Consider the following 26047-nt stretch of genomic DNA (forward strand, 5'->3'; position numbering starts at 1 on the left):
CGACCAGATGAACAACAATATGCCTATTTCTCTTTCCTTTTCTCGCTCAAAGTGTGCTGGGGCTCTAGCATGGCAGTCTAAGGCTACGCTTACCAACACAAGCGAGAGAAAGTATTCGGTGGAAAAGTATGCTCGCTTGGAGGCGGCCCCGTTCAATGTTGTATGTGCGTCAGATTATCTCTCCTTCCATCTCAAGCCTGAATCTTCTGTTCACCGCTTTGGCAGACTCTGGCGCACCTCCATGATGTTCTTCCGGACTATTCCGAATCTCCGGATCCCGTATCTTGGCCTGGACTACGGTATCTCCATTAGGCAGACACGACAGGCCGCATGGGCTGAGTGCGATGGGTTACGAGTGGCTATGCGCATAAGGTGTAAGAGGAGAGAGGATCGTGCGTTTTCGTCGTCAGTCTGGTCGCAATTTCTAAACGCCCGCGCAATTCTGCATGACGGTCCCGCGCTTCTGGCCGACCATCAAGTGACATTGCCATCAGGGCCACCTGTAAGGCCCCGTGAGCAGAAGACGACCCCTCCTCTGTGGTGTTTGGATAGATCGGTTTTGGACGTCTGATCTTCTGGCGAGGGCATAAGGCGGGTGCGCTGCAGGGCCGAAATCATATACACTCATATACACTTCTCTCTCTCTCCAACCGCCGCTGTCGCCATGGGCCTTGCCGATATTGCACGACACAAACATGCGTACGCTATCGCAGCTTCAGCCGCGTTGGGTTCGATCTTCTACGGCTGGGACATCGGCATCATCGGCGGCGTGCTCACGCTCCCGTCCTTTAAGAGCTACTTCAAAATCAACAGCATGAGCAAGTCCGCGCAGGCTAACCTCTCTGGAAACATTGTCTCTGTGCTGCAAGGTGGATGCTTGTGCGTGCCTTATACCTGTTCTAGCGTGGATCTCAGCTGATCCTGTACGTCCCAGCTTCGGTGCCTTGTTTACAGGTTATCTCTCCAACACCTTTGGGCGCCAGCCAATCCTGGTTGTATCCGGCGTGATTTACCTCATCGGTAGTTTGATCCAGGCTCTTATTGGCCTGGGCACGTCCTCCGACGTCGCCCTTCGCCTGTTCTACTTCAGTCGCTTCTTTGCCGGTCTCGGTGTTGGCATGGTGTCCGCATTGGTGCCCACCTATGTCTCGGAGTGTGTCCCGAAGTCTATCCGTGGACGCTGCACGGGCATGGTCCAGCTCGCAAACAATATTGGCATCATGTTGAGCTGTAAGTGCCCCTTTCGCCTTGATTTTAGGATCTCTTGCTGACTTATCACAGACTGGGTCAACTATGGCGTAAGCCTGAATCTCTCTGGGACGGATAATATGCAGTGGCGTCTGCCTCTCATTATGCAGCTCATTCCCGGCGTTCTCTTTGTCACTTCAATGCTCTTCCAACCTGAATCCCCACGCTGGCTCGTCGAGCACGGATACTTCGACCGCGCAGCCAAGTCTCTTGCCCGTGCTTCCGGTGCTCGTCCGGACAGTGACACTGTGCTCGCAGAGCTCATAGAGATCAAAGCCGACTTCGAGGGCAAGGAGAAGACGTCCATCCTCAGGCAATTTGCCCTCATGGTCGAGTCACGCACGACCGCGCTGCGCTGCTTCATTCCCTCGCTCGTCATGTTTTTCCAGCAGGCCACCGGCACAAACGCTATCAACTACTTCTCGCCTGTCGTCTTTGCGAACCTAGGCATCTCAGGCACAACCTCCGGCCTGTTCGCCACTGGCGTGTACGGCGTCGTCAAAACCGTCTCTGTCGCGCTCGTGCTCGCCTTCGCCGTCGAGAGTCTCGGGCGCAAGCGCTGCCTGATCATCGGCGGGCTGGGCCAAGGCCTCATGATGCTCTGGATCGGCGGCTTTTCCGGCGTGCATCCTCAGCCAGACATTGTGCCCGCATCGTACGTCTCGATCGTCGCGGTGTACCTCTACGCAGTCTTCTACTGCGTCGGCTGGGGCCCGCTGCCCTGGGTTGTCGCTGCCGAGGTCGCACCGAACCACGTCCGCGCCGCGTCGCAGTCACTCGCAATCGGCGTAAACTGGCTCTTCTCGTTCACGGTCTCGAAGCTGACGCCGATCATGCTCGACCGCATCACGTACGGCACGTATCTCGTTTTCGGCGTCTTTTGCGTCATCATGGCGTTCTGGACGTACTTCTGCCTCCCGGAGACGAAAGGATACGCCCTCGAGGACATTCGCTACCTCTTTGAGCACGACACCATCGTGCGCGCGATCCAGGACGCTCCCGGAGGGCGGTTCTTACTGGGCTCGAAGCGGGCACCGTCGGTTGAGGAGCTCAAGGCACAGGACATTGTGTCAGATGAAGAGATTGCACAAGATAACAAGGAGGAATACTTGGAAGTGTAACTGCAGCAATCTGCTTAGTATGCTCACGACGTGCCACTGACGAATGATATCCATATGAAGTATGATCTCTGCGTATATTACACTGGGGTCTAGATGTATGTAAAATAGCATGGCAAGCACCAAGATTTTGTTGTACATTAGGAAGGGACGATATGAACATGACTTGCAAGTTTAGTTGGAGCGGCCAAGGCTGATATCAACAGCTGCGAAATGACGAAGTTCCTGGAAGAGTGGGGTGGATGGAGTCCTCGGGGTCGTCGGCATCAAAGGGCGCATCAATATCCCGCCATCATCACACGCCGCTACGCAGGCGCCTACCTATTTATCGCGCCGTCTTAGCCATGACGGTGGCCAGACATCTTACTTAGTCCCCACCGACACCTACATCTTTCGTTGTCTTGGTCCTGTCAAATCTCATTGCTTTATGCGCTCACAACGCTGGCTCTGTTGCTAATAATGCATTCACCTCATCACCACAATCCGCCTGAGTATGACTTCTCGTCGAACTCGGCACATCACCACCACCATCCCTATAACAATCGCGGGTTTAAGGGTCGCAAATCATTCTACCGGGGGCGAGGGGGCCACCAATCCTATAACAAACATGCCTCGTGGAAGTCGCATGTGACGGTGAAGGAGGAGCCGATGGGAGATACGCAGTCGTTGCTGTCTCGTCTGGAGCCGACCTCAGACTCGCTGTTGAACCGGCTGAGTCCAACGAAGGACGGCTCGCCTAAAAGGCCTGTGTGGCGCGTTTCCCTCGCAGAGAGAATATCTAGGATGAAAGAAACAACATCTAGAGGCGGAGATATCATAGATGTGGATGAGACGGGAAGCATAGCGAATTCGAGAAATGACTCACCGAAGGGACCGTCTCTCATCGATCCAGCGGGGGTTTTGGTGCGTGCATGTGAATCCCCTTCGCGTGAAGGACTACTAACCTGCGGCATATGCAGGCGGAGCAGCTGATCGCAGATGCGCTCAAGCAAGGGAAGGAGCTTGTAAAGCAGAGCAGCATGGACGAGCAAGAATCTCGCGAATCCCCTGGATCAGAGGCTGCTGTGGACGACCTGTTGGTAGCAGACGATGAACAGCCCACTCCATCCCCATCCATGCCTGTCCACTCATTCGAGAAGGCAGATGGTGCCGGCACACCCACCGAGCTTGCGGTGTCAGCATCATCGCGCTCCGCTAGTGTGGATCGAGCGACACTTATTGAACAAGCCAAGCTGCTCATCGCACCCCTCATTTCACGAAATGCGCGGCTACGAGATCCAAACATGGACCCGCGAATTGTGGACGAGCGGGTCTCGTCTCTCGTGACGGAGGAGCAGTGTTTGGAGTTCTTAAGACTGGCGAAAGAGAGTCGGAGTCAGCTGGAGGCAGGGAAGAGGGCAATATCCAGCGACTCTGGAGAGACGAACTTTGGGGAAGTGCGCTTATCGGGCCACGGAAGACGTGCGGCACCGTCCAGATGGGATGTTAAACCGACTCAAAGAACCGAGGATGGAAAACCGAGGAAGGAGGGACAGTCGGATGATGGCATGACTACAGACGTCGTGTTAACAGAAGTCGAGCGCAGCTCTCTGGCGAAGAGACAGCGGACACGTACCGCTGAGCCTGCTGAGCCTGCAAGACCATACAAGACGTCGCGGTGGATATCTCAGCCTGTGCATGGTGACGGATCCAAGTTGGGCAGGGAACCTCCGAAAGCACCTAGAGCGTTGCGCGCGGCTCTAGCGTTGACATCTACGCCTCAGCATATCGTGACGATAGAGGCACCTATGAGAATGGCGACCGCGGATAGTGCTGTACACGGTAAGCCGCCATTACCGACTGGGCTAGGTGGACGAGCGAAAGATGTTGGTACTCGTCCTGGTCTTGGCCCACAACGGTTGCTCGAGTTAAAGAAGACGCCGTCCTATGCAGGATCTGAAGATATGGACACTAATTCAAGTGCAAATTCGAGTAGGAGACAGTCACCGGTGCTGGGGGAGTCTATGGCTACCTTGGCGAGCATATCGATAGAACCAATGAGCGAACGACTTGCTTCCGCGAGCCCTCTTCCGCAGGATAACGCCACACATACCGCGGCACAAACAATGGAATCCTCTGATGTTGCTACCTCGTCCTCACTGTCAGGCCGTATACGCGATGCAGATCAGGTCCTTTCGTCCCTGGCAAACGCGACGTTATCCGGTTCGCTGCAGCCGCCTTCGTCTCAAGTGTATTCTTCGGAGAAACACACCCACAGCGCACCTACCACCGAATTGTCTACTGTTGGTGTAGTGCCCGGAATCGAACAATCCACTCCCGCTGCAGCGTCATCTCAGGAAGTACTGTCGGGCTCAACTGGCGGGACCAACGCGCCGCACCCAATACAGCCAAACGATACAAATGCTGCTGTCGGATCACTATCTGAGTCGGCTATTGATGCACGGTCAGGACACCAAGAGCACCTTATTCTGACAGATAAGTCTGTACGTTCAAATGCTGGACTGCCGGAGAATGGAGATGAGTCGATTATCCCCTCCTTTGAAACGGGATCAGCATCGGAGGTGCACGCAAATGCGGATAAAGAAGGTTTGCCGTGCGTAGACAAAGCCAGACGGGATACCGGATCGACTAACGACTCGCCGGAGGCACAACGGAGTCCGCAAATGGATTCAAATGCGGACTCGACTGTAATGGACAGATCGATCCCTGTGGTGCATACTGACACCGTACCGTCTGCAGCTACCACTTCTCCCTCGTTCGATGCGCAAGGCTCCGGAACAGAACCAGCACTACCTGATTGCGATAGTCAGGTTATGGTGGAAGATATTGGAGCACCACCCGATACAGCATCGGCCGACGTCCGTCAAAACGCCTCAAGTCCCATCACCATCCCTATGGAAATTGATTCTGCGGTCTATGCGTCGAGCGACACGGCGTCTGGATCTGCGCTCACGTCTTCGGTAACACCACCTACTCCCCTTCAAATACCTGGTCTTTGTTTCGCAGAGGTCGGCCAGAACCATGCGACGGTTCACAGTGTCGCCTTCCACGTCGACGATGAGTCTGCTGCAGCTGCGAAGCGGTGGAACGAATGCGGACGGGCATTCGAGTGTGTATCTTCCCCTTCCTTGCGATTCCATTTGTGCTTACATCGTGTGTAGTTCGTCGGCATCGTACGCCGCATTCCACCTGCTATGCCTGCATGCTTCCGACGTCCAGGAAGCGGTCGAGGCCGACCAATCTATGTCGCCAGAAGCGTTCGCGACAATGCTTTGGAAGATGAAGACGAAGTGGCCGCCGCGTGGCCAGCTCATCGTCGAGATGAACACCCATCGCGAGTCGCGCGCAGCGTGGTTACCCAAGCAAATGGTATGCCTCTGTGTGTTCATCTACAATTCAGTGCTTACCGCTGCTCGGTAGGGACCTGACGACGGCCCGATCGATGTCACACCGTATATCGCTCCGGGAGACAACATCATTCGTTTTGTACAACTGAGTGGCCAAGCGGACCGGCTTTTCGTTCTCTACGTTGGAAGACCAGATGGTGAACGGGCGAACAGCCCCGCGACTAATGGCTGGGATAGCTGGCTCAGCTCTCTTGGACTTCAGTCGTAGCTCGCCGCAGATTGGGCTTGTGCATATCCTCGCATTGAACATCGCATTCACGCATATAATTTATGCTCCGCGCACTCTCGACATGTATCTTTTTATCGCCCTCTCGGTTATTGCATTGCATGTGTTGACTTTCTACCTTCAATTTGACACTCGCTTCCTCAACTCGCTTATTGAGAGCTGTATATTCGGAGCAGGTGAAGGTTTCTGGCCTCCTTGCGTAATAACAAGAATGAATAAGTACATGAGGGTCAACTAACGTACAGCAAGAAAGCATAGCACAGCAGAGCAAAGACAGCAAAAGACAAGAAGATAGGATTCCCACAAGACAAACATTACGCAGGCGTGTGCTCAGTATGTTTCGCGCGCTGACTGAGGTCAATCGACGACATCTCGAAGTGGGAGAACCGTCTGAGTGTCCGTTGCCAGCTCACTTGTTCTCTCTTGCGGTCCCACCACCACGCGGCTTGCCTTGGCGTGGGTGAGTGCAGGCGCAGGACGAAGACATACTGGCTGTAATCAACATCGGGCCTGCCCGCGTAGAGCTCGATCTTGTTTGTGCCCAGGCGCACCTTCTTGGAGAGATCGACGAGCTGATCATGCCTGTTTTCAAGCTGTTGGCACGGCAGGGTGAGTGGGGAACGGCGAGCGGATGTATATAACGCCTACGAGATGGGCCCATGTCACCGCAAACTCGGGCGGGTCCTGCCCTTCAATGCGCAGATAGACCGACAGGTGCGTGGGGAAGTCGTTCGGCTTGCCTGCAAAGATATCCTGCGGCTTCGGATTGCTGAAACTTAGGAGCTTGCGGCTGCACTCCTCTATATGATAGCATGACAAGGAGACACACTTGAGAGAGGTCAGGTCACTGCGAGGTTGACAGAAGTTAGAGCAGATGTGAGCAAGTTCAGATGGACACTCACCTCGCAAGCTGGTTGTGGTCGTTCTGCTTAGACCATGACAAGCATGCATCGTAGTCCGCTTTTTCCAGCTCGAATGGGAACGTAAGAGGTGCGGCGTCGCCCGGGGGCTTCCCATGCGCGAACACGAGATTCGCACTGCTACGGAAGATCGGCAGCCTCTGAAGCTCCTCGTCTGTAAACGGCTCAGAATCGAGTCCCATGTCTTCCACTGTCCGCACCGGCCCCTTAGGTCGACCAGAAGCGGGGGCCCGTGACAGACTCGACAATAAAATTGCAGGACTGCCGTCGCGTTCGTCCACGTCCATGTTCGTTTGCCCGCCGGTATCCATCGCCTTTGTTCGAACCGGAGAATAGACAAAATTTCCGCTCGCAAAAGCGTTGACAGTGTACTCTCTAGGCTTGTTTTGGGTGACCAGAGACGATCTCCGCGAACCCGTCGGTGTATCTTGCATGCTCTTCCGCCGCTGAGCCAGAGGCGTGTCCGGACTCGCAGACCGTGCACGTTTCGCGACAGGAGAGCCATGCTGTCCGCTTACGCGTCGTTGTCGTGCAGCGAGCGGTTCATCTTCTTCTGAGTCTAAGCCCGTACGCGCCCTGGTCGGGGTAGGCGCAGTAGTTGCGGGCTGTATCGGGCTGTGAGTCGCCGACGTGTTCGTTCCAGAACTAACTTTGTTGACTGTATGTGAGTCAACAAAGGCCGTCGCCTGAGAAGTGGATTCACCTTTGGAAGTATCATGAATGCTGGACGTTGTGGATGAAGCGCTGAGAGGCTCGGCAGAAGGTGGATTAGGAGGCTTAGGCGGCACCAACTTTATCTTGAGCCCTAGACCCTTCGTTGATTGCAGCTTAATGCCAGTACGCGGTGGCCCAACGTCAGAAGAGCCCGTTAGCATCGAAGAGTCTTGGGTTTGGACAAGGAGCTCTGAGGCTCTGATCCCGGGCGGACCCTTCTTCGACGTCGATTTCTTGACGACATGAGAAAATTGGATGCTCCAGCTTGCTTCGCTGGAGGTTGAGACAGATGGCCAGTACTCTGAAGTGGGAGGAGCATCATACTGTTCGGCTGCGGGTGCAGGAGTGGCGGACGGGCCAGAGACAGGTGTGACATCGGCAGGATCTGGCGGCTGGGCCACTTTAGAATAGACCAGATCGGTAGATGGTTGCTTCTTAGCTTTCGACGTAGTTGACGAGCTTAGCTTAGATAAGTCCAACACGCGAGCAGTCGAGGCGGATGCACTGGCCATGGGGAAGACAGGGGATGGTTCGGCTGGGGCCTTGGCATTAACATCGACGGGAACAGGGACGGCAGATATATTATTCTCCATCGTCCTCAAGTTAGCATCGTTGACGAGTGAACTTTGTGGTTCGGCTTGCATCAAGATTTCATTCGGTGGCTGAGACACAGCATCCGCGACCATCGCGTCGACCGGCGGATGCGTCCCAGTAACGGCGGACGTGGCGTCCGCCATATGAACGTCCTGGTCGGTGATGCCGGACTTAGCGTCAGCTGGCTGATCGATAGGACTTAGTCCAGCCATCCCTGGAAGGTCCGTTGGCGATGCTCGGGCATTTTCATCTATCGTTGTACCATGATCTTGCTCGACCAGGGTAGGTCTAGGCTCCGCTGCAGAACTAGACATATCGGTAGTTTGCTTCGCTTCCGACTGCGCTTGTGCTTCCATCTCCATCTCCATCTCCATCTCCTTCTGTCGCCTGAACCACTCCATATCGTCCAGCAAATAGTCCTCAGTAAGCTCACGTCTTGCTTTCGGCTTCCGCTTCGTAGGCGCAGAGACGGAGGCGTCTGGCGTTAACGCAGCAGGTGCAGGAGACGAAGCAACTGCAGATGGAGTGCTGACTATCCGAGGCATAGCGTTGGACTGTGCGAGAACTGGACGCGGAGACATAGGCGAGATAGAGCCATTGACACCTCTGCGAGAGGGCAATGTCGGCTGTCTCACTGCGGTGGGATGAGCTTCCACAAGTGACATCTGCGCGGGCGAGGCGACTTGCTGGCGATACGGCATAGCCGGCGGAATTGTCACAATTAGAGGTGCAGGATCAGTAGCTGGTGGGGGTACAGTGTACTGAGGTGGCTTATGGTATGCCATAGGACTCTCGGGGCTCGAAGTAGCGTAACGAATGGACGCAGACGAACCAGGTCTGGGGGCGGGGACGGCATGCGGCATCGGCGAGGCCGCGCCCGACGCGCTCGCACCATGCGTCATACGGTGTCTTGGTGCCGAGGGAGCGGGTCCATCGATGGTATGAAGGAGGGCTTGGAGGCGTACTGCGAAGGCAAGCGCCACACTCAGATGTCGACATGTACGAAGCTGATGCACACTTACCTCGTAAGTCGGGCTCGATGAACATATGCTCATAACGACGCAGGATCTCAACAAGGTTGGTGTATGGGTCAACCCACTGTGTCTTAAGGATGCTAGGGCACTGCGAGACGTGGAACGGCTGGCCCTGAGGCAGCGCATTGCCCGCTGTTCGACGGAGGGTCTGTTGCGCCGTCTGTTCCAAATCTTGGCTCAATACTTCGGAAATCGTATAAGGTTTACCCACCTCGAGAAGTGCGATAATCTAAGCATTGTGGCGCGCGACGTTGAGTCGGATTCTCTGACCTCTACACAGGAGACTCACCCATGACCTTGCCGCCGGGTAGTACGCCTTGTCCCTGCTCATCCACCCCGCCAACTTCCTCGCGCTCGAAGCATAGCCTCCGTTGATCCTATCCTCGGAAAGCTGCGCCTGAATCATGGGAAAGAGCCTCTCATTGTTTCGCAGTGCTTCTGGCGACATGTGCACCACCTCAGAGGACGCTGCGGGCAGCCCAGGCTTGCGGGTGGCGGGTACTGAGGATTCCGCCACGGATGGCGCGCGCGAACGTGCGTTAGATCGCTGCCGAGCAGTCTTCGACGAGTCATCTTCGGTCGGATTTCTTTGTGGGAGAGTTGTGGTTGTCGGTGTGAACATCAAGTCCGGGGCGCCCGGTACAGGGGAAATGTAGCCAAAAATCCAAGGATATTCTTTCAGGTATAGAGTTTAGCAGCGATAGCAAGACCAGAGAAGTAGAGGGCTAGCGCAAGTGAGTAGAGCTAGAGGAGACGGACGATGTATATAGCGGCGAGGAAAGCTATATAAAGCCTTATACATATTAAATCGGCCGAATATCTCGAAATATATGGACTTGTGATCCCCGCGTTGGTCGAGTCCAGACTGACCTCCTCCACATTCGCGAGGTGACATATGCAGGCAATCATATTCCGCTCTACCGACTTGTAATACTGCATGGCTACTATCTTCATAGCTCCTTCCAATTAAAAGCATCGCTCCAAGCCAGCGCAGCTTTGTACAGTGTGAGCTCATCGTGATACTTTCCAATCAATTGCATCCCAACAGGCAGGCGAAGGTCCTCCGGGCCCTCTGGCGGAGTCAGCATACCGCAAGGAACGGATAGGGCTGGATGTCCTGTCAAGTTAAACGCCATTGTATTGGATGTCTACCGCTAGAATTTAGATGCGAAGCGCTTGACGACAGACTAGGCGACTCACTAAGCCGTCGTAGTCTTTCAGTTGAGCAAGTGGGGATGCATCCGGCGGCTGATGATAGTGATGTCAGCATCCAATGTTGAGTCCCAAAATGCTCGACGCACCATCAGCTTTTTAGCGACCCATGGTAGAGTGGGCATGACCATGAGATCTACGCCCTCGAGAACGGCATCATAATCGAGCTTCAGCTTGCGGATCAAGTTATGCACTTTGCCATGAAGCTGCGGATCGCAATAAGTAAAGAAAAACGGCGGAAGCCATATGAAAACAAACTTGAGGGTAGTTCTGCTCGGCGTACATGCCTGATACCATGTAGTGAGCTGCGATGAACCATAGCTGAGAGACTTCAGTGTCAAGCGCCAGCATGATAGGATATGTGACACACTTTCTCAAATTTTCCCTGTGTCCAAGGGAGCAGCCTCTCGTTTAGATCCGTGAGGTGCATTTGCCGGGTGCCGCTGTGCCGACCTAGTAGTGAATTAGACGCAATTCTGCAAAACAGCTCAGCGAACGATCTCGATACGTCAGCAGATAAACTCACCTTTGGACACGTCCAAACACAGGTACATTTGTGTGTCCAGGCACGCTTAAGTCGACCACCTCCGCACCGAGTTCCTTAAACTTCTCCACCGCCGCCCGTACACAGGCAGCAACGCGAGGATCCATAACTCCGAAGTTCTCTCCTTCTTTGAGCACACCGATGCGCAACGGACGCGTTGCACCCGGCGCAGAATCTGCTGACTTTCTCTCCCCGACCGAGAGCAAGGCCCGGGCGGACTTCGCTGAGGACAGGAGCGCGGTGTAGTTCGGAACCTGGTCGGGCAAGGGCGTTCCAGCGAGCTGACGGTCATCAAGCCCGTCGACACCAGCGAGAACCTGTAGAAGGAGCGCGTTGGACATGACATCACGCGACATCGGGCCGGTGTGGTCGACTGCCGTTTCGCTCGAGATGATGCCTGTGTAAGGGACGAGGCCGAAAGTGGGTTTGAGTCCGACAATACCGAGGTGCGATGCAGGCTAGGTAGCATGGGTACAGCGCGCGTTTTAGCAATGAAGCCACGTACAATGCGGATAGAGCCTCCTTGATCACCTCCAATGCCCATGTCAGCCTCGCCCAGGGCAACAAGGACCCCGCAGCCCGAAGAAGAGCCGCCTGCAGAACGAGTCTTATCGTAGACGTTGCCCACAGGTCCTGTGGCTGCAGTATTCGATACACCGTAAGAGCAAACTAAGAGCGTATCAGATCTTCAGAATGGCGATTTGAGAGAAGTGGCACCTACAGTTCTCGCATGTCGCTTTCCCTATAATCTGCACAATTCATAAATGTCACTGCGCGCTTTCGGAACTATAGAAGCATACCGTTCCGCCAGCTTCGAGTGTACGCGTGACTACAGTTGCGTCTGTGCGGGGTATCCAGTCCTCGAAGACCTTTGTGCCAAACTCGCACGGGACGCCAGCCAGACAGATATTGTCCTTCAAGACGACCTTCTTGCCTGCGAGGAGACCATGGGAACGCTCGTCCTCGTTCGCATTCTCAACAATTGCTTTCGTAGCCCATGCGTTGAAGGAATTCTCCTCGAGACCGGGGCGAGAGACGTCCTTACGTGGGAAGCGTTTCAGGTCTGGTTGTATGACGAAGTCTTTGTGCAAAGCAGCCTCAGCATGCGTAAGATATGAACTTTACGTTGGGACTAACCTTCCATATCCAAAATCTTTTCCATGGCTTCCCGCGTAGTCCCTAGCATGATGGTGAAGTCCTCCTCCCATCTGTCGGGAACCTGCACTCCAAGAAGGGACGCTGTCTGCTGCAGAACCTCTTTTGTAACGGGTGGTGCATGGAGACCGCGAGAGGTTTCGTTGTTGGCGGACGACATGGCAGGCTGTCGTGCACTGTACTTAGCGGGTGAGGCAAGTTGGATAGCGGGGTCTCTGGACTGCAACACCTTATAAAACCAGCGGGGTAATTGTCTGAAGGGTATCACGCAACACGCACCTGTGGTTCCTGCTTATCGACCACTGCAGATACTGCTCCTGTGAACGGACATCACGGAACCAATGCGGAATGCGTGTGTGGGAGCTCGAGGTTTGGCCCGTCTGAACGTGCGCAAGAGGGCACCCATGCATGATACGAGATCAGTAGCAAAGCGCGTCGCGTGCAAAGGCAAGGTCAGTAACTGTGGTAAGCGAGAACAGTGACCGAGTAACTGCAGAGGTTACCTTGCTTACCCAGGTATGTTGGGACAGGCATACAGTGTAGGACCACTCCTTGGGACAGCACCACTCCTTGGGACACTCCACTTTCTGCCCTCGCACAGCCTGTAGGTCCTATCACTATCATTTTACTGTATATAATACATCTATATCTATATGCCACTAGAAACTCAGAGCCGTCCGGTGATTGTAGCGTAGGTGGGGGAGCAACGGTTTCAGTGATGCTGTGATTGTCACCAGAGTCGCACAGTGAGCTTAAAATTCGCAAAAATATTCGTTAATACTTGAATTTATGCTCCATTCATGTGAAAAATGCGCATAGTGCTCAGCTGTCAAGTGTCGAGCTAGGATACATCAGAGATGATTCTACTGAGCTTAGGCGTTACTGAGGCGTGACAAGTTTGACTGCCGCGTGACCGCCGCGTCCGCCAAGACTGCTGGTGCAGGTCACTTTTGTCACATCAGTCACAGTGTCCCAAGGAGTGGTAGTCGCTGTCCTGGACCACCTCCGTCTTGTGTCCTTTGTCTTGACATCAGCTTTCGTCTTTTCGCCTTGCAGCTTTGCACTGAGGTATTTCATATGTTGTAGTAATATAATACGATTTATTTGGTATTTATATGCAAGAGACATACGAAGGGGAAGTGAATATTAATCAGGTGTCCCAAGGAGTGGTCCTATGTAATTGCCATCAAATCATGAGCCCGGCTTGATCCGCTATTTTCGTGCATCTCCGTCAGCTCATCTATCTTATCCATCTGTGCTTACAGCCAGTCTTAGGATCTCTCCTGGATTACAGCAGCCTGCGAGGTGCATCAACTGTCATGCAAGCTTTAAGCTTTAAGCTTTCAAGTGTCAATTAGTGCTCACCAAAATTATGATTACATACCATTATAATTCCAAATTAAGCATATCTTAAGATTAATTATGGGATTTGCCGTAATTGTTCTCCTACATGTACGCATGGCATATCGTACGTGTACTATGCATATTGTAAATTATGCTGCCTGTATGTAATCTGTATGCTGCATATGTCAGACCTCCAGAATGGCCATGATTGGCTGCGGTGAGTTCAGATATGGTGTGCACCACTCGAGAGTCACACACCAATGTGCTCTTGATGCAAGGCACCAACCCAATGGACATCAGAATCCTTCAGATGCTGACACGCAGTGAGTCATGTCAGTGCATCATGAGCATTAATATTCTTTAGCATTGGCTGGGCTTGACCGTGCAGGGGCCAAGCTCAAGAAGAAAGCCCTTGCAGGAGCATGTCTGCTGCTAAGTGCACGATAACAGCCAGGAACAACATCATGCATTTCTCCTCCTCTCTGCACTGACTGTGCCCTGATTGCACCCTCTTTGATGTTGCTGCAGAACATCATCTGAAAGCTCCAGCACCAGGCGCACAGGCTCCACTGCGTGCAAGCTCAACTGGCTCAGTGGCAGAATGCACCTCATTGCACCTGACAGTGCCAGTGTCATGCACAGCATGCCATCACCCACTAAGAGCTCTGGCAGCAGTAGCACGATGTCTGCCTTCTCTAACAAGCCCCCACTTGTGCTCAGCCTTTGTATGTCCTATATGAGCCTAGTCCAGTTGCCTGCTGTATCGCATGATAGCCTAGCCTCTTCTGTTTAGTCAGTTAGTCAGTATTCTCTGCCTGGAGAGCTTAGTTGCTACTTCACCCAAAGTCAGTCAGTCAGTCAGTCAGTTAGTCAGTATCTTTGGTGTAAAGAGCTTTGTTGCTACTTCACCCTCTCGTCCTTTGGTTAGTTGTCAGCTGGTTAGCATTTCCTCTGATGCTGTAGAGCTTCTCTATGCTCTTCAGCTCCTTTGTTTCCCCTTGTACTGTAGAGCTTAGCTGCTTTCCAGTGCAATCCCCTTCTAGAAGACCCTCTATTCTTCACAAGGCATTCAAGCTCGTCTGCTATTTCCTCCCTGAACAACTAAGGCAGAAGTTAACCAAAAGTCTGGTCCACCTCACTTAGGAGTGCAGTTTCTTTTGAAAGCAAGGCTAGTCAAGCTTTTCAGCTCACCTAAGCCTTTCTGCCCTTAAAAGTACCCTGACTTATCCACACTCAATTACATTAACGATCACCATAATTTATGATATGCATAATCTTACGTGTATGTAATTTTAAATAAGCATATGTAATTATATGTAATAAGATATCTGGCAGTATCAATTTCTGAGACGAAGGTAGTAAGGTAACTAAACATCAAGTTGCTCCCAGTGGTGCATTACTGAGCATGTATAGACATATTTTCAAGGTGATATACTACATCTGTACACTGAGCCTGCCTCTATGCGCATTCAGCCCACCACCAAAGTAGTTGAGTCCACAGTACCCCAAAATTTGTGCAGCATCTAGAAGTTGGGTGTGGTGTTAGTGTGTGGTGAAAGTGGCCACAGCATGGACAGGTCGAACATGAATGCGCTCCTGCTGAAGATATGCATGTCCGAGACATAGATCAGATGCATATCCTGATGCTTGTACATGCTGCTGATATTTGTGTGGTGCCGCCCCACAGGAAAGGGCACTCCAGGCACACAGCACAGATACTGACGCTGAAAGTGAGTGGATCGTGGTACTAGACCAACACTAGATACAAAAAGCTGGAGTTCTACTCTACATGAGGGGGGCTTTATATATCCATTCACAGAGTGGCAGGGGCCCATATTTTACACTATTCTACAAGGTTCCATAAAGTTCTGAGGCAAACAGCCTCTTTCCTAATTTGTCCCATTCATTCCCACAGTCTATTCTAGCATCTTCCATCATGTTTCACTTGATTCCATGAGCTTCCAAAGGCTTCCCTAGCTTTACTCCTTCTTTGCTTTACTAAGGTGAGTGAATCAGGCTCTTATTTATTTGTATCTTATGTCAATCCAACTTGATACACAACACCGTGTACGCCAAAGGGCATGCATGAGAGCTAGCACTGACACCAACCTCTCTGGCATGGTGGTATAGAGTACCAGAGGTCCAACACCATGGTTGCTGCCCAGTCAGGCCCTTGGTCAGGCCTCAGGACTGCTCGGTCACTAGGACTTTAAGCAACTGAGAATTAATATATATATAATAATAATTCACAGATGAATTTATAATAGGACTAGTAACCCCTGGCTTGGCCTGAGTAGCAGGAAGTCAACAAAATAGTGTCAATGTAAGGCCTGTATCTCTCTCAGACTGTGCATTGCTCATTTTCCTTGGCACTAGTACACTCACTAGTTGATCTATCATTCATACAATTTAACCACATCACAATAGCATAATTTGCATAAAGCCTAAGTGGCTGGCAGACATGTCATGCAAGTGAGCATGAAGCTCAATTGCAGGAGGCGTGCATGCAACACTAAGAATTCTATAAGTGTTACATAAGGTATATTGTGCATAAATACTATTGTTATGTATCCCTGTGGCCTGCTTTAGAACAAACAAGTCTTATAAACTAATGAGAGTGCACTTGAGAGCTATCTTCTAGCTATATAAACCTGGCTTGGACATAACATTCAGCAACTTAAAAATCAAAGTGTTAATGCATGAGTTATACTATACAGAGTAGCCAGCTTTTGTCTCTGGTGACCCTGATCAATGTTATATTGACTCAGATTGTGCCTTGCCAAAGCCTTGGTGGCTCCACCCAGGTTGTGTGAAGAATCATAATGGTCAGCACCACTAAAACTATAATCTAGAGGCCCCAAGTACACATGCACATCATTCAAGTCCTGTGCGAGCCTTCCAGGCCACTGTATCATGCAGTGACACTGGCAGATGGTTTTTGCAGACTCGCAAAACAGGAATCAGACACTGTTGAGAACTGGACAAAGATTAGAAAGCACCAGCCAGAGTCAACATGAGCTCTATTGCTTTCTGAATCATGTAGGATATGACCAACGTGCAAGCACCAGAAAAGTGTCGAGTAAATCAGTTGCTAGTACTCCTGATACCTAATACCACCATGCTGGAGAGGTTGGTGTTGGTGCTAGCTCTTGTGTGTGCTCCTTAGTGTACATTGTATGCAATTCTAATGCATACATTGTCAGGCATTGACTTTGCGTCAACAAAGGAAACTCACCGCGCAATGCACAGACTAGTGCATGGGAAGATAGAGCAACACGTCAACTGCTTTTGAGTCTGTCGGAAGCAAAAACACAATGTTCTTAAACCAGATGAAAGCAGATTGTAGAGACCACCTTTGAATGTAAGGGTTAAAACAAAGGTAAATGGTCTGAGAGTATATAAGTAGCAGCTCGCTGTAGAAAAATAAAAGGGACAGACCTTGCCCCGCAACCCTCACCAGTGTATTTTCCCTCTCAGCTATGTCAGTAGTAGTACCTGAGAAATATATCTGTTGTTTGCCCGCAGCTCTTGAGTGCCAATCTGACTAAAGTTCTCTTAGTAAGAACAGGCAGTGTTTGCCCTCTAAGTTGTCCACAAGATACGCAGCAAGCTTCACTGTTGCTAACTTTGCATTCATCGACACCAACTCATTACTCTTCCTCTCTCAAATTGCACAAATGCTGGGATAGCTCAACCCAACGCCGTGGTCCAGTGAACCTCAGAGGAACATGCCATGCTTGATTCTCAAGCACACATAACAAAACTCATTCCTGTATGACAACATATCCCTAAATTTTGTATGTAATCTTAATTGGTGAGCACTAGTGTCAATTCCTTCCCAAGCTCTCACATGCAAGCAATTGCATTATATGATACTTTCTTTGATGCTATGGGCACAGTGGTATAATGTTTCCATCTCCTGAGAACATCAGCCTAAACTGCCATCAATAACTTATCAGCGCGGGAGAAATTTGGAACTTTTTTGTCACGGAGGATATGCAAAAAAAAGCTTTTTTTAAAAGTAAGAAAAGGCTGTATTTTTTTGCTTAGTATCTGGCAGTTGAGCTGATTATCTGCTGTCCCCTGGGTGCTTTGACAAACAGCCTGGTGGACAGTTGGCTCGGCTGCCAGGTTGCCAAGTTGCTGGGCTGCCAGATACCAAGAAAAAATATGACATTTTCTTACTTATTTTTACAAGCTGTTTTTGCATTTTTTTGCAACAAAAAAGTTCCAAATTTCTCTGGTGCAGTGGTGTGTAGCTGGAGGTCACTGTTCTAAGCAGTGTTGGGCAGTCAATGACCGAGTCATCCCAGTCACGGTCATTGACTGACAGCTGGTCACTGATGGGTCAACGACCGAGTTACAGTCAATGACTGGGCGGTATCCCACGCAAGCGGAATGCCAGGGTCGAGCGCTTGGGAGGACAGACCCCAATGGACAGCAGGGCCTGATGGCGTCCTGCGACATAGTTGGCTGCCAAGGGAAAACCGGCCAGTCACGGTCATGTCTGACTCGGTCATTGACCAGTCATTGACCAGAGTGACCAGTCACTGGTTCTAAGAGAACCCCGCGGCTATGGGCACCCGAACGTGATGTATTACAGCGGCACTTTCTCGTTGGCATGGCCCGGCGGGCTGCCTCAAGGGCGCACTCACTGAGGGCCATCTGCGTCGAGCAGAAAACTGATGTGCATTGCGCAAGGACAGCATACACGTGCACACTGACTGCCCCATTTCTGTGTACGACCACAAGAGCAGCCTTTCTAAACTCAACAGCTACTTGTCTGAGCTACCCAATGTCCTTGTTATCGTCTATGTCACGTTCACTGGCTGGTTCGCCAAGAGTAAGAACAGTGGCAATACTTCAGACATTTTCGCGATCGCTGCCGACATTGTCGACACAAAAATTCTCGTTCTCCCATGAGCCCATGCTAGACGATGGATGGCAGCTGTTTTCAAAAAAATGTATATATGGAGTTCTACCTATCTGATATGGATGCAACGGTGCTCCTGTAATTATCTCTTGCAATAAATCTCTGTGTATAGTCAAGCAAGGTGCAGACGGCTCTCCTCCAGTTGATCAGGTGAGACGTTCACAGATAGGTAATGCAATAGATAAGAGATAAGATTGGCCATGTCCGCTGGCGCCCGAATTACGCATCCGAAATTTCGGATGAGCAATCGTCACTTGAACTCGACCCTTCTCCTTCGTTCCTGCGTCAGCCGTTCGAGGCCCGGTCGCGCATGAACGTCTTTGCTCTCTTCAGATCATCGACCCCGGCGACATCGAGAACATGTAGTCGTCGCCTTTGGACTGAAGCTGGCTCCTCGCGTCCGCTGGTTCAGGTCGTGCGACAACGGAGAGCATTTAACACCTCTACAGTCATCGACTACCAGCCCAGCCAACCGGCTTTCTATCCTAGATGGATCAATAGAGTCCAAGTATCCCAGTCGACGGAGGGCGAGGAGCCGGGAAAAGGCCATGAACCAACGGCCGTGCGGCTAGACAGCCCGGAGGACTCACAGGCACCTCCAGGTTCGTCTGCGCCTCCATCGTCATCCTCATCATCTTCAGGGGATGGCTCGGATGGCTCACAGTCAGACTCGCCACCTCCGCCACCTCCACCACCTGATCCTCCTGCACAAGCGCAGACGCAAATCTCGAAGCAGTCTGTACCGGAAATCTATCCGCAGGTTCTCGCTCTTCCGATCGCTCGTCGCCCGCTCTTCCCCGGTTTCTACAAGGCAGTTGTCATCCGCAACCCAGCTGTGGTGGCTGCCATTAAGGAGATGATGCGTAGAGGCCAGCCGTACCTTGGCGCGTTCTTGCTCAAGGATGAACATGCGGACAGCGACGTCATCACGAACATCGACTCGGTACACCAGGTTGGAGTTTTTGCACAGATCACTAGTGTCTTCGCTGCGAATCCAGGTCCAGGAGCCAAAGAGGGCGAACAAGAGGAGGGTCTAACAGCCGTACTTTACCCCCACCGACGCATCAAGATCACAGATTTGGTCAAAGCTGGCGGTACTGCCGCCGCGAAAGTCGAAACCGTGCCAGAAACAGAAGCACAGCTGCCCACGCCCCCTGCAACGCCGGAACCAGGTGCCAAGGAACTGGACGTAACTCAGCACGCAATCATGCAGACGGCCTTCTTGCAGAAGTTCGACGTCTCTGTCGTCCGCGTCGAGAACCTCGCGACTCAGCCGTACAACAAGGACGATCAGTACATTCGCGCATTTATGTCCGAGATTGTATCTGTCTTCAAGGATATCGCCCAGCTCAACCCGCTCTTCCGTGACCAGATTACCAACTTCTCTATCAACCAGGTCGCCTCGAACGTCTTTGATGAGCCGGACAAACTGGCAGACTTTGCGGCTGCGGTTTCGACGGGAGAAGTTCAGGAGTTACAGGATGTCTTGGAGAGCTTGGTTGTCGAGAATCGACTCCAGAAGGCTCTGTTGGTACTCAAGAAGGAGCTCATTAATGCTCAGCTTCAAAGCAAGCTCTCCCGCGATGTCGACAGCAAGATTGCGAAACGTCAACGAGAGTATTACCTCATGGAGCAGTTGAAGGGCATCAAAAAGGAACTTGGTATGGAGTCAGATGGCAAGGACAAGATGATTGAAAAGTTCAAGGAGCGCGCTGCGCAGCTCAAGATGCCAGAGGCTGTTAAGAAGATCTTCGACGAGGAGCTCAACAAACTCCAGCACCTAGAGCCGGCTGCTTCTGAGGCGAATGTCACTAGGAACTACTTGGAATGGCTCACACAGGTGCGTTCTGCCGTCCTATGGTATGGCCAGAAACGTGGCTGATCTTCCGCAGATCCCCTGGGGTCAACATTCGCCTGAGAACTATTCGATTACCCACGCGCAGAAGGTCCTCGACGAGGATCACTACGGCCTGAAGGACGTCAAGGACCGTATCCTCGAATTTCTCGCTGTAGGCAAGCTCCGTGGTACTGTCGAAGGCAAGATTATCTGTCTTGTTGGCCCTCCTGGTGTTGGCAAAACGTCCATTGGCAAGTCAATTGCGCGTGCTCTTGACAGACAGTTCTTCCGGTTCTCAGTCGGTGGTCTTACGGACGTGGCGGAGATCAAGGGTCACAGGCGAACATATGTTGGGTGCGTCGATGTGGTCTGGTGTTGAATAGCTCGGGCTGACCCGTTTGTAGTGCCCTCCCTGGCAAGATCATCCAGGCCCTGAAGCGCGTGGGAACGGAAAACCCGCTCGTTCTCATCGACGAGGTCGACAAGATTGGTCGTGGACACAATGGAGACCCTTCTAGCGCGCTGCTTGAGATGTTGGACCCGGAGCAGAATACGGCGTTCCTGGACCACTAGTGCGTCATGCTGCTCTTGGCTGCGATCAATGTTCTTCTAACACGTGAAAATTCTTAGCATGGATGTCCCAGTCGACCTCTCTAGGGTGCTTTTCGTCTGCACCGCCAATGTTCTTGACACGATCCCAGCCCCTCTGCTTGATCGCATGGAGGTTATCGAAGTTAGTGGCTACGTGTCTGAGGAGAAGATGCACATCGCACAGCGGTATCTCGCACCTCAGGCAAGGGAGTCTTCTGGCTTGAAGGATGCGGCCGTTGAGCTGGATGGTTCCTCAATTGACGCGCTGATCAAGTACTACTGCCGCGAGAGTGGTGTTCGGAACCTGAAGAAACACATCGAGAAGGTACGCGGTGTAAGTCTGATATTCGGTGGTGCCTTCTGACCCGCGTGCAATCTCAAGATCTACCGCAAAGCTGCCCTAAAGATCGTTGAGGATCTTGGCGAGGACGCCTTCCCCGAGCCCGCTGCTTCCGTCGCCTCCACTGAGGAGGCGAAGGACGCCAAGTCTGAGAAGCCTCAAGAATCCGAGACCGAGACCGTCGAAAGGACAGTTGAGAGACTGGATGCTCCCGTGAGCGGGATCAGCGCGACCGAGACCGCCACGCCGAAGCAAGAGAGTGAGGATAGCGAACGCAAGGTCACCACTGTCCAACGCAAGCCTATGAAGGTCCCCGACACTGTTCACGTCAAGATCACGCCTGAGAACCTCAAGGATTATGTTGGTCCCCCGGTGTACTACAAGGACAGAATGTACGTTAAGCCACCACCATCCGGTGTCAGCACCGGTCTCGGTTACCTGGGCAATGGCTCTGGCGCCGTTATGCCCATAGAAGCTACAGTACGTCACTAAGCAGTCATGCTAGCTTCATCCAAGTTGACGTGCGCCGCGCAATAGGTCATGCCCGGCAAAGGCCATCTACAGTTGACCGGCAAGCTCGGTGAGGTCATCCGCGAGAGCGCGCAGATCGCGCTCAGCTGGGTGAAGAGCCATGCACACGAGCTTGGTATCGTTGCTACCGCAGACGAGCAGATTCTTGACAACAAGGATGTGCACGTCCACATGCCTGAGGGCAGTATTGGCAAGGAGGGACCCAGCGCGGGCACCGCCTTGCTGACCGCCTTCGTTTCTCTTTTTACAAAGACCAAGGTCAACCCCGATATTGGTTAGTAATCGCACGTAGACGTGTAAGCGGCATTATTGATAACCTCTGTACAGCCATGACTGGTGAGATCTCCCTTGTCGGTCAGGTTCTGCCCGTTGGCGGCCTGAAGGAGAAGATTCTCGCCGCGCACCGCGCCAACATTAAGACAATTATTGCGCCTGCCGCCAACCGGCCAGACATCGAGGAGAACGTGCCCGAGAGCGTGAAGACGGGTATCCGGTTCGTGTATGTCGAGGACGTGCGTGAGGTCCTCCGCGAGGTCTTCGGCAACGAGCCAATCGCCCAGACGTGGAAGGAGACGCTTCTGAACGACTCCACTTAATCTTTTTTTTTCCTTTCCGACGACGACGACGACAGAGTCACGTAATTTGCTTTCCCTAGTCTCACCGCAATCGCACGCTTTGTATTGCCATCCTAGCTAGTTTCTCGTATCTACTACAGTTCAAGTACTTAGAGCTGCTTTCGCCAACCCTAGTGTATATTACAACTCATGGTCAATCACCCTGCTCACGCTCAGCCACATTGGTGCGTTTCACGAGCGTAAATGCGCGTCCCTACGCGATAACTGTCGCCATGTGTCTGGTTTCTGGGCCGTATTGCTCCGCATTTCATTGAGGCAGTCAGATTCAGCTTAATGTCCTCGGGCAGGTACGGTGAGTATCATGAAGTTAGTTACCCAATTGTTTACTGGCTTTACTTACATATACTTATTGCAATTTGCTGCTTTTACTTGCACATGCTTACCATAACTGACAAGCTTTGTTCGCTGTAGCTTACACATTAGACGCCTACGTAAGAAACAGGAACTTACATCTCTCGCTATGGCCGTTTACACCAGCGAGACTCAGAAGTAGAGACAAACAAGCACGATGAGCGCTTTCATTGGCCGGTATCAGCATGATCGCAAGAAGTGTTCTGCTCCTATGCAAATATCTAGGTAGGCATGCGAACTACTGTATCCTCAAGGAGTCTCCTGGGGTCGAACAACATACTTGACACCGCTGACGCCGCTCTTCAATCTATCCAGGCCATCTGGAATGCCTACGAGACCATTTGGCAAGAGCTCGACCCTGGTTGGCTGAGAGCAAGATATGGTGAGCCCAGTGACTGTAGGGAGCACAGCGTCAGGTACGCGCATACCTTGATGTCTCCTGCTGCAAGCATCTCCGGGAGCTTCGCATACAGTGCCCTCCCGCACTCCTGCTGCGCAGGTCGCTGCACGCCGGCAAATACATGTGCGACGTACTTATCCTTCGTGAGGCTTTCCTCGTGGACCAGCATCGGGCCAACCCGGAGCATGCGTCCGCCGGGAGCGAGGAGGTTGTACATAGCGTTCTGCACATCGGGCTGCGACACGGTGTCGTACGCGACGCGCACAGGCTTCGGCGTGATGTCCTGCACCGCTTGCACGAGCGACGCGGCAGGCAGTGCCCGGTCGATGACATGCGTCGCACCGAGCGATTTCAGGTACGCCTCGTTGTGCAGTGATGCGGTTGTAATGATGGGCGCAAAGCCTGACATCTTGGCGAACTGGATAGCTGGTGACATTTTTTTTCTTTGGTCAGCAGCATAAACGCAGGATTCGAGGGAGCCCTGTGCTCACCGTGCTGCCCGACGCCAGAAGCCCCGCCTGTGATGAAAATCGGTTCGCCTGCGTATTTACCGCGGCCGCCCTCAGCTTCCCAGGGTGGCGTGAGCCCGAGTCCGCCGTCCGGCTCTTGTTGCTTGTCGTACAGCCCAAGCGCTGCGGTCGCCATCGTTATCGGGATCGTTGCCGCCTGGTCGAATGTCATGCTGTCGGGTATCTGTGCGCATGTCAACACCGTACATCTCAGGGCCGAGATGGTGCACACCTTTGCAACAAATTCGGCGCAGACGACGTTGTACTGCTGGAAGGTGCTAACTCGCGGTTCCTCTCCTGTACCTGCATACATTCTATGTCCGCAGCGTCAGGTGATAGGCCCAGCCGTTATGCTAGTAGCAACGCTTACACGCGATCGCCGACGGCAACGTTGGTCACGCCTCTACCGACTTCCGCGACAACACCGGCGGCGTCAAGACCGAGGACTGCAGGCCACTGTGTAATCCAGAGCCCAAGGTCACGTAGCAACCAATCTGCGGGGTTCAACGCAATGGCATGCAGCTCGATGAGCAGGAATCCGGGACCTGGGTTGGGAACATCTCTAGACTCGACGGTGAATTGGCCTGCGGGGCCGGACAAGAGAAGCAGTTTCTGTTGCCTTGCCATGGTATGTGTTGATGTAGCTGATGTTGGAAGATGGAATAACAGCGACGAGGTGCAGCTTTATACCCTCGTTGTGTCGCGGGAACTCATCAGACGGTCGTTTCAGCGACGTGCAGTTGCAGCTCAATAATTGTCTGAAGCCGTATTACATGAGTAAGATTGCTGTGAGACCGAGGGTTTCGCGTCAGGTATCCACGAAAGTCTGCATATCCTCGCAGATTTCTCGCCGAATATCCCCGGCTAGCGCAGTTTTGGATGTATTATGTAGGCCAAAAAACCTGCAGTCAAGCTTCAGTCGGCACCCGCTTAGTCATTCTTCGTTTCTCAGAGCTGGAGTCTGGACACTGTTGTGAATTGGATTCGCGCAGGCGGGGGATTGGCAAGTAATCAACGGTAAATTCCTAGGATAATACATTGTGTTCTTTTATATGTTATCTACTTCCTAATATATTCATTCCAATACCTATGTACGCTGAGGAAGCTGAGACGAGGGGAAACACGACGGGGAATGAACCGGCGCCAGAGCCGAGTGCGCTCTGCGCGCATCATATCTAAATATGGAAGGGGACTACGGACGAAACCTGCCACCCATGTGACCGTGAGAAACGCCTCCGTACAACAGACACTTGCCTAATACAGCCCTGTGAACTGCAGGGTCCTGCAAGCGGCGGACATGTTGTGGGATTTGTTGAGCTGGGTTAATTTGAAAGCTTGATCCGCTGGGCCGTGCGGCGGGCCAGACGCCACAAGGGTGTCGGAGTTGATCTGCACCGCCTGACCGTCTCAGGCTGGTTGCCTTCTCGGCTGCCGCTTACGAACAGAATGATTTTGCTGCACCCAGTCTTTGCACAGTCTTTGCACCCACGCCCATATCTATAACGACTTAGCCGACATTTTCCACTAGGACCTTTGCAGCAGTTTTGGCTCACTGTCATTCAGGCGCGGTCTCAGCTGTGCTGGCATGACGCTGGCATGACGCCCACCCGACGAACATGCCCCCCAAGCGAACATGGTCCATGCTCACTCATCAAAACCGCGAGAGGCTGAACCTTAAGCATTAAGGATAACTCGGATAGGGGATGGAATAAGTCTAGTGCCGCACTGGTGCGTCGCCAGAGCACTTTCCCGGCCAGATACTTACACGAACCCCACGAGAGCTCCTACGAAGACTTCTCTAGCATAACACTCCAATGTGATGTCCTCACCTTTGCTGTGCCTGCCTCGCCCTGTTTGCGGATACATTGACGCAGGTTTTCGCACCACTCACGCTTGCAAAGCTGCAGGGTGACGGCGGCCACTAAAGGGAAGCATTTGTGCACCATTTGCAATTCCTCTGAGCACTGCTTAACTGCTCGAATCACGGACACCCTCGTGTCAGAGGAGTATCATTCTCCGAAGGCAGACATGAGACTAGTCGCTTGTTGAGTGCCTAGATAGGGCACAGTAAGCACCTGAGCTCGTCTGGCATCCTGTTAGGAGGCTTATTAGTGCATCCAGACTTTACATAATCTACCTCATGCCACTATCACGATGTACGGTACCCATTTTTTCATTAATTGACATCTATATAGTCAGGTGAAGATAAGGTTGGCGTGGCGCCCCATCTGACCGTGTTAAGGATCCCCATCTGACCATGTTAAGGGTCTTGGCCCTTATCGGCCTCATTTTTTCCCAACATGCTGCGCGATGGCTGCTGGGAATCCATCAGCGCGCCGCTACACACGCGTTTTCCATGTAACAACGCGATTAAGCAAGAGTCGTACCATGGCTGTATCTCCAA

At 52.4% G+C, this 26047-nt stretch overlaps 7 protein-coding genes across 7 annotated transcripts; 3 read left to right on the forward strand and 4 right to left on the reverse strand.

The window, feature by feature from the left end:
- Window positions 1-188: 188 nt before the first annotated feature.
- Window positions 189-2537, forward strand: PHACADRAFT_140586 (uncharacterized protein). The gene is made up of 3 exons (XM_007393802.1): window positions 189-879; window positions 935-1230; window positions 1282-2537. The coding sequence occupies exons 1-3, from the start codon at window positions 665-667 to the stop codon at window positions 2367-2369; spliced, it is 1599 nt and encodes a 532-aa protein (XP_007393864.1). The 5' UTR covers window positions 189-664; the 3' UTR covers window positions 2370-2537.
- A 3051-nt stretch (window positions 2538-5588) lies between these two features.
- PHACADRAFT_252993 (uncharacterized protein) lies at window positions 5589-6151 on the forward strand. Its single transcript, XM_007393803.1, has 2 exons — window positions 5589-5735; window positions 5787-6151. Exons 1-2 carry the CDS (start codon window positions 5610-5612, stop codon window positions 5979-5981), a joined length of 321 nt encoding a protein of 106 aa, XP_007393865.1. The 5' UTR covers window positions 5589-5609; the 3' UTR covers window positions 5982-6151.
- A 20-nt stretch (window positions 6152-6171) lies between these two features.
- PHACADRAFT_252994 (uncharacterized protein) lies at window positions 6172-7646 on the reverse strand. The gene is made up of 4 exons (XM_007393804.1): window positions 7623-7646; window positions 6902-7564; window positions 6648-6846; window positions 6172-6592 (listed from the first exon to the last, which is right to left on the reverse strand). The coding sequence occupies exons 2-4, from the start codon at window positions 7351-7353 to the stop codon at window positions 6314-6316; spliced, it is 930 nt and encodes a 309-aa protein (XP_007393866.1). The 5' UTR covers window positions 7354-7564; window positions 7623-7646; the 3' UTR covers window positions 6172-6313.
- A 2396-nt stretch (window positions 7647-10042) lies between these two features.
- On the reverse strand, window positions 10043-12464 carry PHACADRAFT_252996 (uncharacterized protein). Its single transcript, XM_007393805.1, has 10 exons — window positions 12155-12464; window positions 11818-12098; window positions 11739-11766; window positions 11523-11686; window positions 11000-11475; window positions 10844-10949; window positions 10732-10794; window positions 10563-10679; window positions 10462-10509; window positions 10043-10409 (listed from the first exon to the last, which is right to left on the reverse strand). The coding sequence occupies exons 1-10, from the start codon at window positions 12330-12332 to the stop codon at window positions 10212-10214; spliced, it is 1659 nt and encodes a 552-aa protein (XP_007393867.1). The 5' UTR covers window positions 12333-12464; the 3' UTR covers window positions 10043-10211.
- A 6295-nt stretch (window positions 12465-18759) lies between these two features.
- Window positions 18760-22344, forward strand: PHACADRAFT_88806 (uncharacterized protein; the record flags this gene model as incomplete). Its single annotated transcript, XM_007393806.1, has 7 exons — window positions 18760-20289; window positions 20342-20640; window positions 20691-20858; window positions 20917-21211; window positions 21260-21697; window positions 21755-22022; window positions 22076-22344. 7 exons carry the CDS (start codon window positions 18760-18762, stop codon window positions 22342-22344), a joined length of 3267 nt encoding a protein of 1088 aa, XP_007393868.1.
- Window positions 22345-22874: 530 nt separating this feature from the next.
- Window positions 22875-24692, reverse strand: PHACADRAFT_207380 (uncharacterized protein). The gene is made up of 5 exons (XM_007393807.1): window positions 24014-24692; window positions 23876-23957; window positions 23626-23827; window positions 23163-23560; window positions 22875-23100 (listed from the first exon to the last, which is right to left on the reverse strand). The coding sequence occupies exons 1-5, from the start codon at window positions 24268-24270 to the stop codon at window positions 22984-22986; spliced, it is 1056 nt and encodes a 351-aa protein (XP_007393869.1). The 5' UTR covers window positions 24271-24692; the 3' UTR covers window positions 22875-22983.
- A 731-nt stretch (window positions 24693-25423) lies between these two features.
- On the reverse strand, window positions 25424-25719 carry PHACADRAFT_253004 (uncharacterized protein). Its single transcript, XM_007393808.1, has one exon. The coding sequence runs from the start codon at window positions 25587-25589 to the stop codon at window positions 25428-25430; it is 162 nt and encodes a 53-aa protein (XP_007393870.1). The 5' UTR covers window positions 25590-25719; the 3' UTR covers window positions 25424-25427.
- Between the last annotated feature and the right edge of the window lie 328 nt (window positions 25720-26047).

The sequence above is a fragment of the Phanerochaete carnosa genome (genome assembly GCF_000300595.1).
Source record: "Phanerochaete carnosa HHB-10118-sp unplaced genomic scaffold PHACAscaffold_3, whole genome shotgun sequence".
Lineage (NCBI taxonomy): Eukaryota > Fungi > Basidiomycota > Agaricomycetes > Polyporales > Phanerochaetaceae > Phanerochaete > Phanerochaete carnosa.

Excerpts from the sequence above, each read along its gene's own strand:
- PHACADRAFT_140586 (XM_007393802.1), top strand. The coding sequence starts at position 665 with ATGGGCCTTGCCGATATTGCACGACACAAACATGCGTACGCTATCGCA. Across the intron at positions 880-934 it reads GTGCTGCAAGGTGGATGCTT|CTTCGGTGCCTTGTTTACAG; the intron begins GTGCGTGCCTTA and ends TGTACGTCCCAG. Across the intron at positions 1,231-1,281 it reads TATTGGCATCATGTTGAGCT|ACTGGGTCAACTATGGCGTA; the intron begins GTAAGTGCCCCT and ends GACTTATCACAG.
- PHACADRAFT_207380 (XM_007393807.1), bottom strand. The coding sequence starts at position 24,270 with ATGGCAAGGCAACAGAAACTGCTTCTCTTGTCCGGCCCCGCAGGCCAA. Across the intron at positions 23,958-24,013 it reads GTTGCCGTCGGCGATCGCGT|AATGTATGCAGGTACAGGAG; the intron begins GTAAGCGTTGCT and ends CTGCGGACATAG. Across the intron at positions 23,561-23,625 it reads TTCTGGCGTCGGGCAGCACG|CTATCCAGTTCGCCAAGATG; the intron begins GTGAGCACAGGG and ends AAATGTCACCAG.
- PHACADRAFT_252994 (XM_007393804.1), bottom strand. The coding sequence starts at position 7,353 with ATGCAAGATACACCGACGGGTTCGCGGAGATCGTCTCTGGTCACCCAA. Across the intron at positions 6,847-6,901 it reads GACCACAACCAGCTTGCGAG|TGACCTGACCTCTCTCAAGT; the intron begins GTGAGTGTCCAT and ends TCAACCTCGCAG. Across the intron at positions 6,593-6,647 it reads CGGTGACATGGGCCCATCTC|CTTGAAAACAGGCATGATCA; the intron begins GTAGGCGTTATA and ends CCGTGCCAACAG.
- PHACADRAFT_253004 (XM_007393808.1), bottom strand. The coding sequence starts at position 25,589 with ATGGTGCACAAATGCTTCCCTTTAGTGGCCGCCGTCACCCTGCAGCTT.
- PHACADRAFT_252996 (XM_007393805.1), bottom strand. The coding sequence starts at position 12,332 with ATGTCGTCCGCCAACAACGAAACCTCTCGCGGTCTCCATGCACCACCC. Across the intron at positions 11,476-11,522 it reads AAGGAGGCTCTATCCGCATT|CCTGCATCGCACCTCGGTAT; the intron begins GTACGTGGCTTC and ends CATGCTACCTAG. Across the intron at positions 10,680-10,731 it reads CCGAGCAGAACTACCCTCAA|CTTCATGGCAAAGTGCATAA; the intron begins GTTTGTTTTCAT and ends TGCGATCCGCAG.
- PHACADRAFT_252993 (XM_007393803.1), top strand. The coding sequence starts at position 5,610 with ATGTCGCCAGAAGCGTTCGCGACAATGCTTTGGAAGATGAAGACGAAG. Across the intron at positions 5,736-5,786 it reads CGTGGTTACCCAAGCAAATG|GGACCTGACGACGGCCCGAT; the intron begins GTATGCCTCTGT and ends GCTGCTCGGTAG.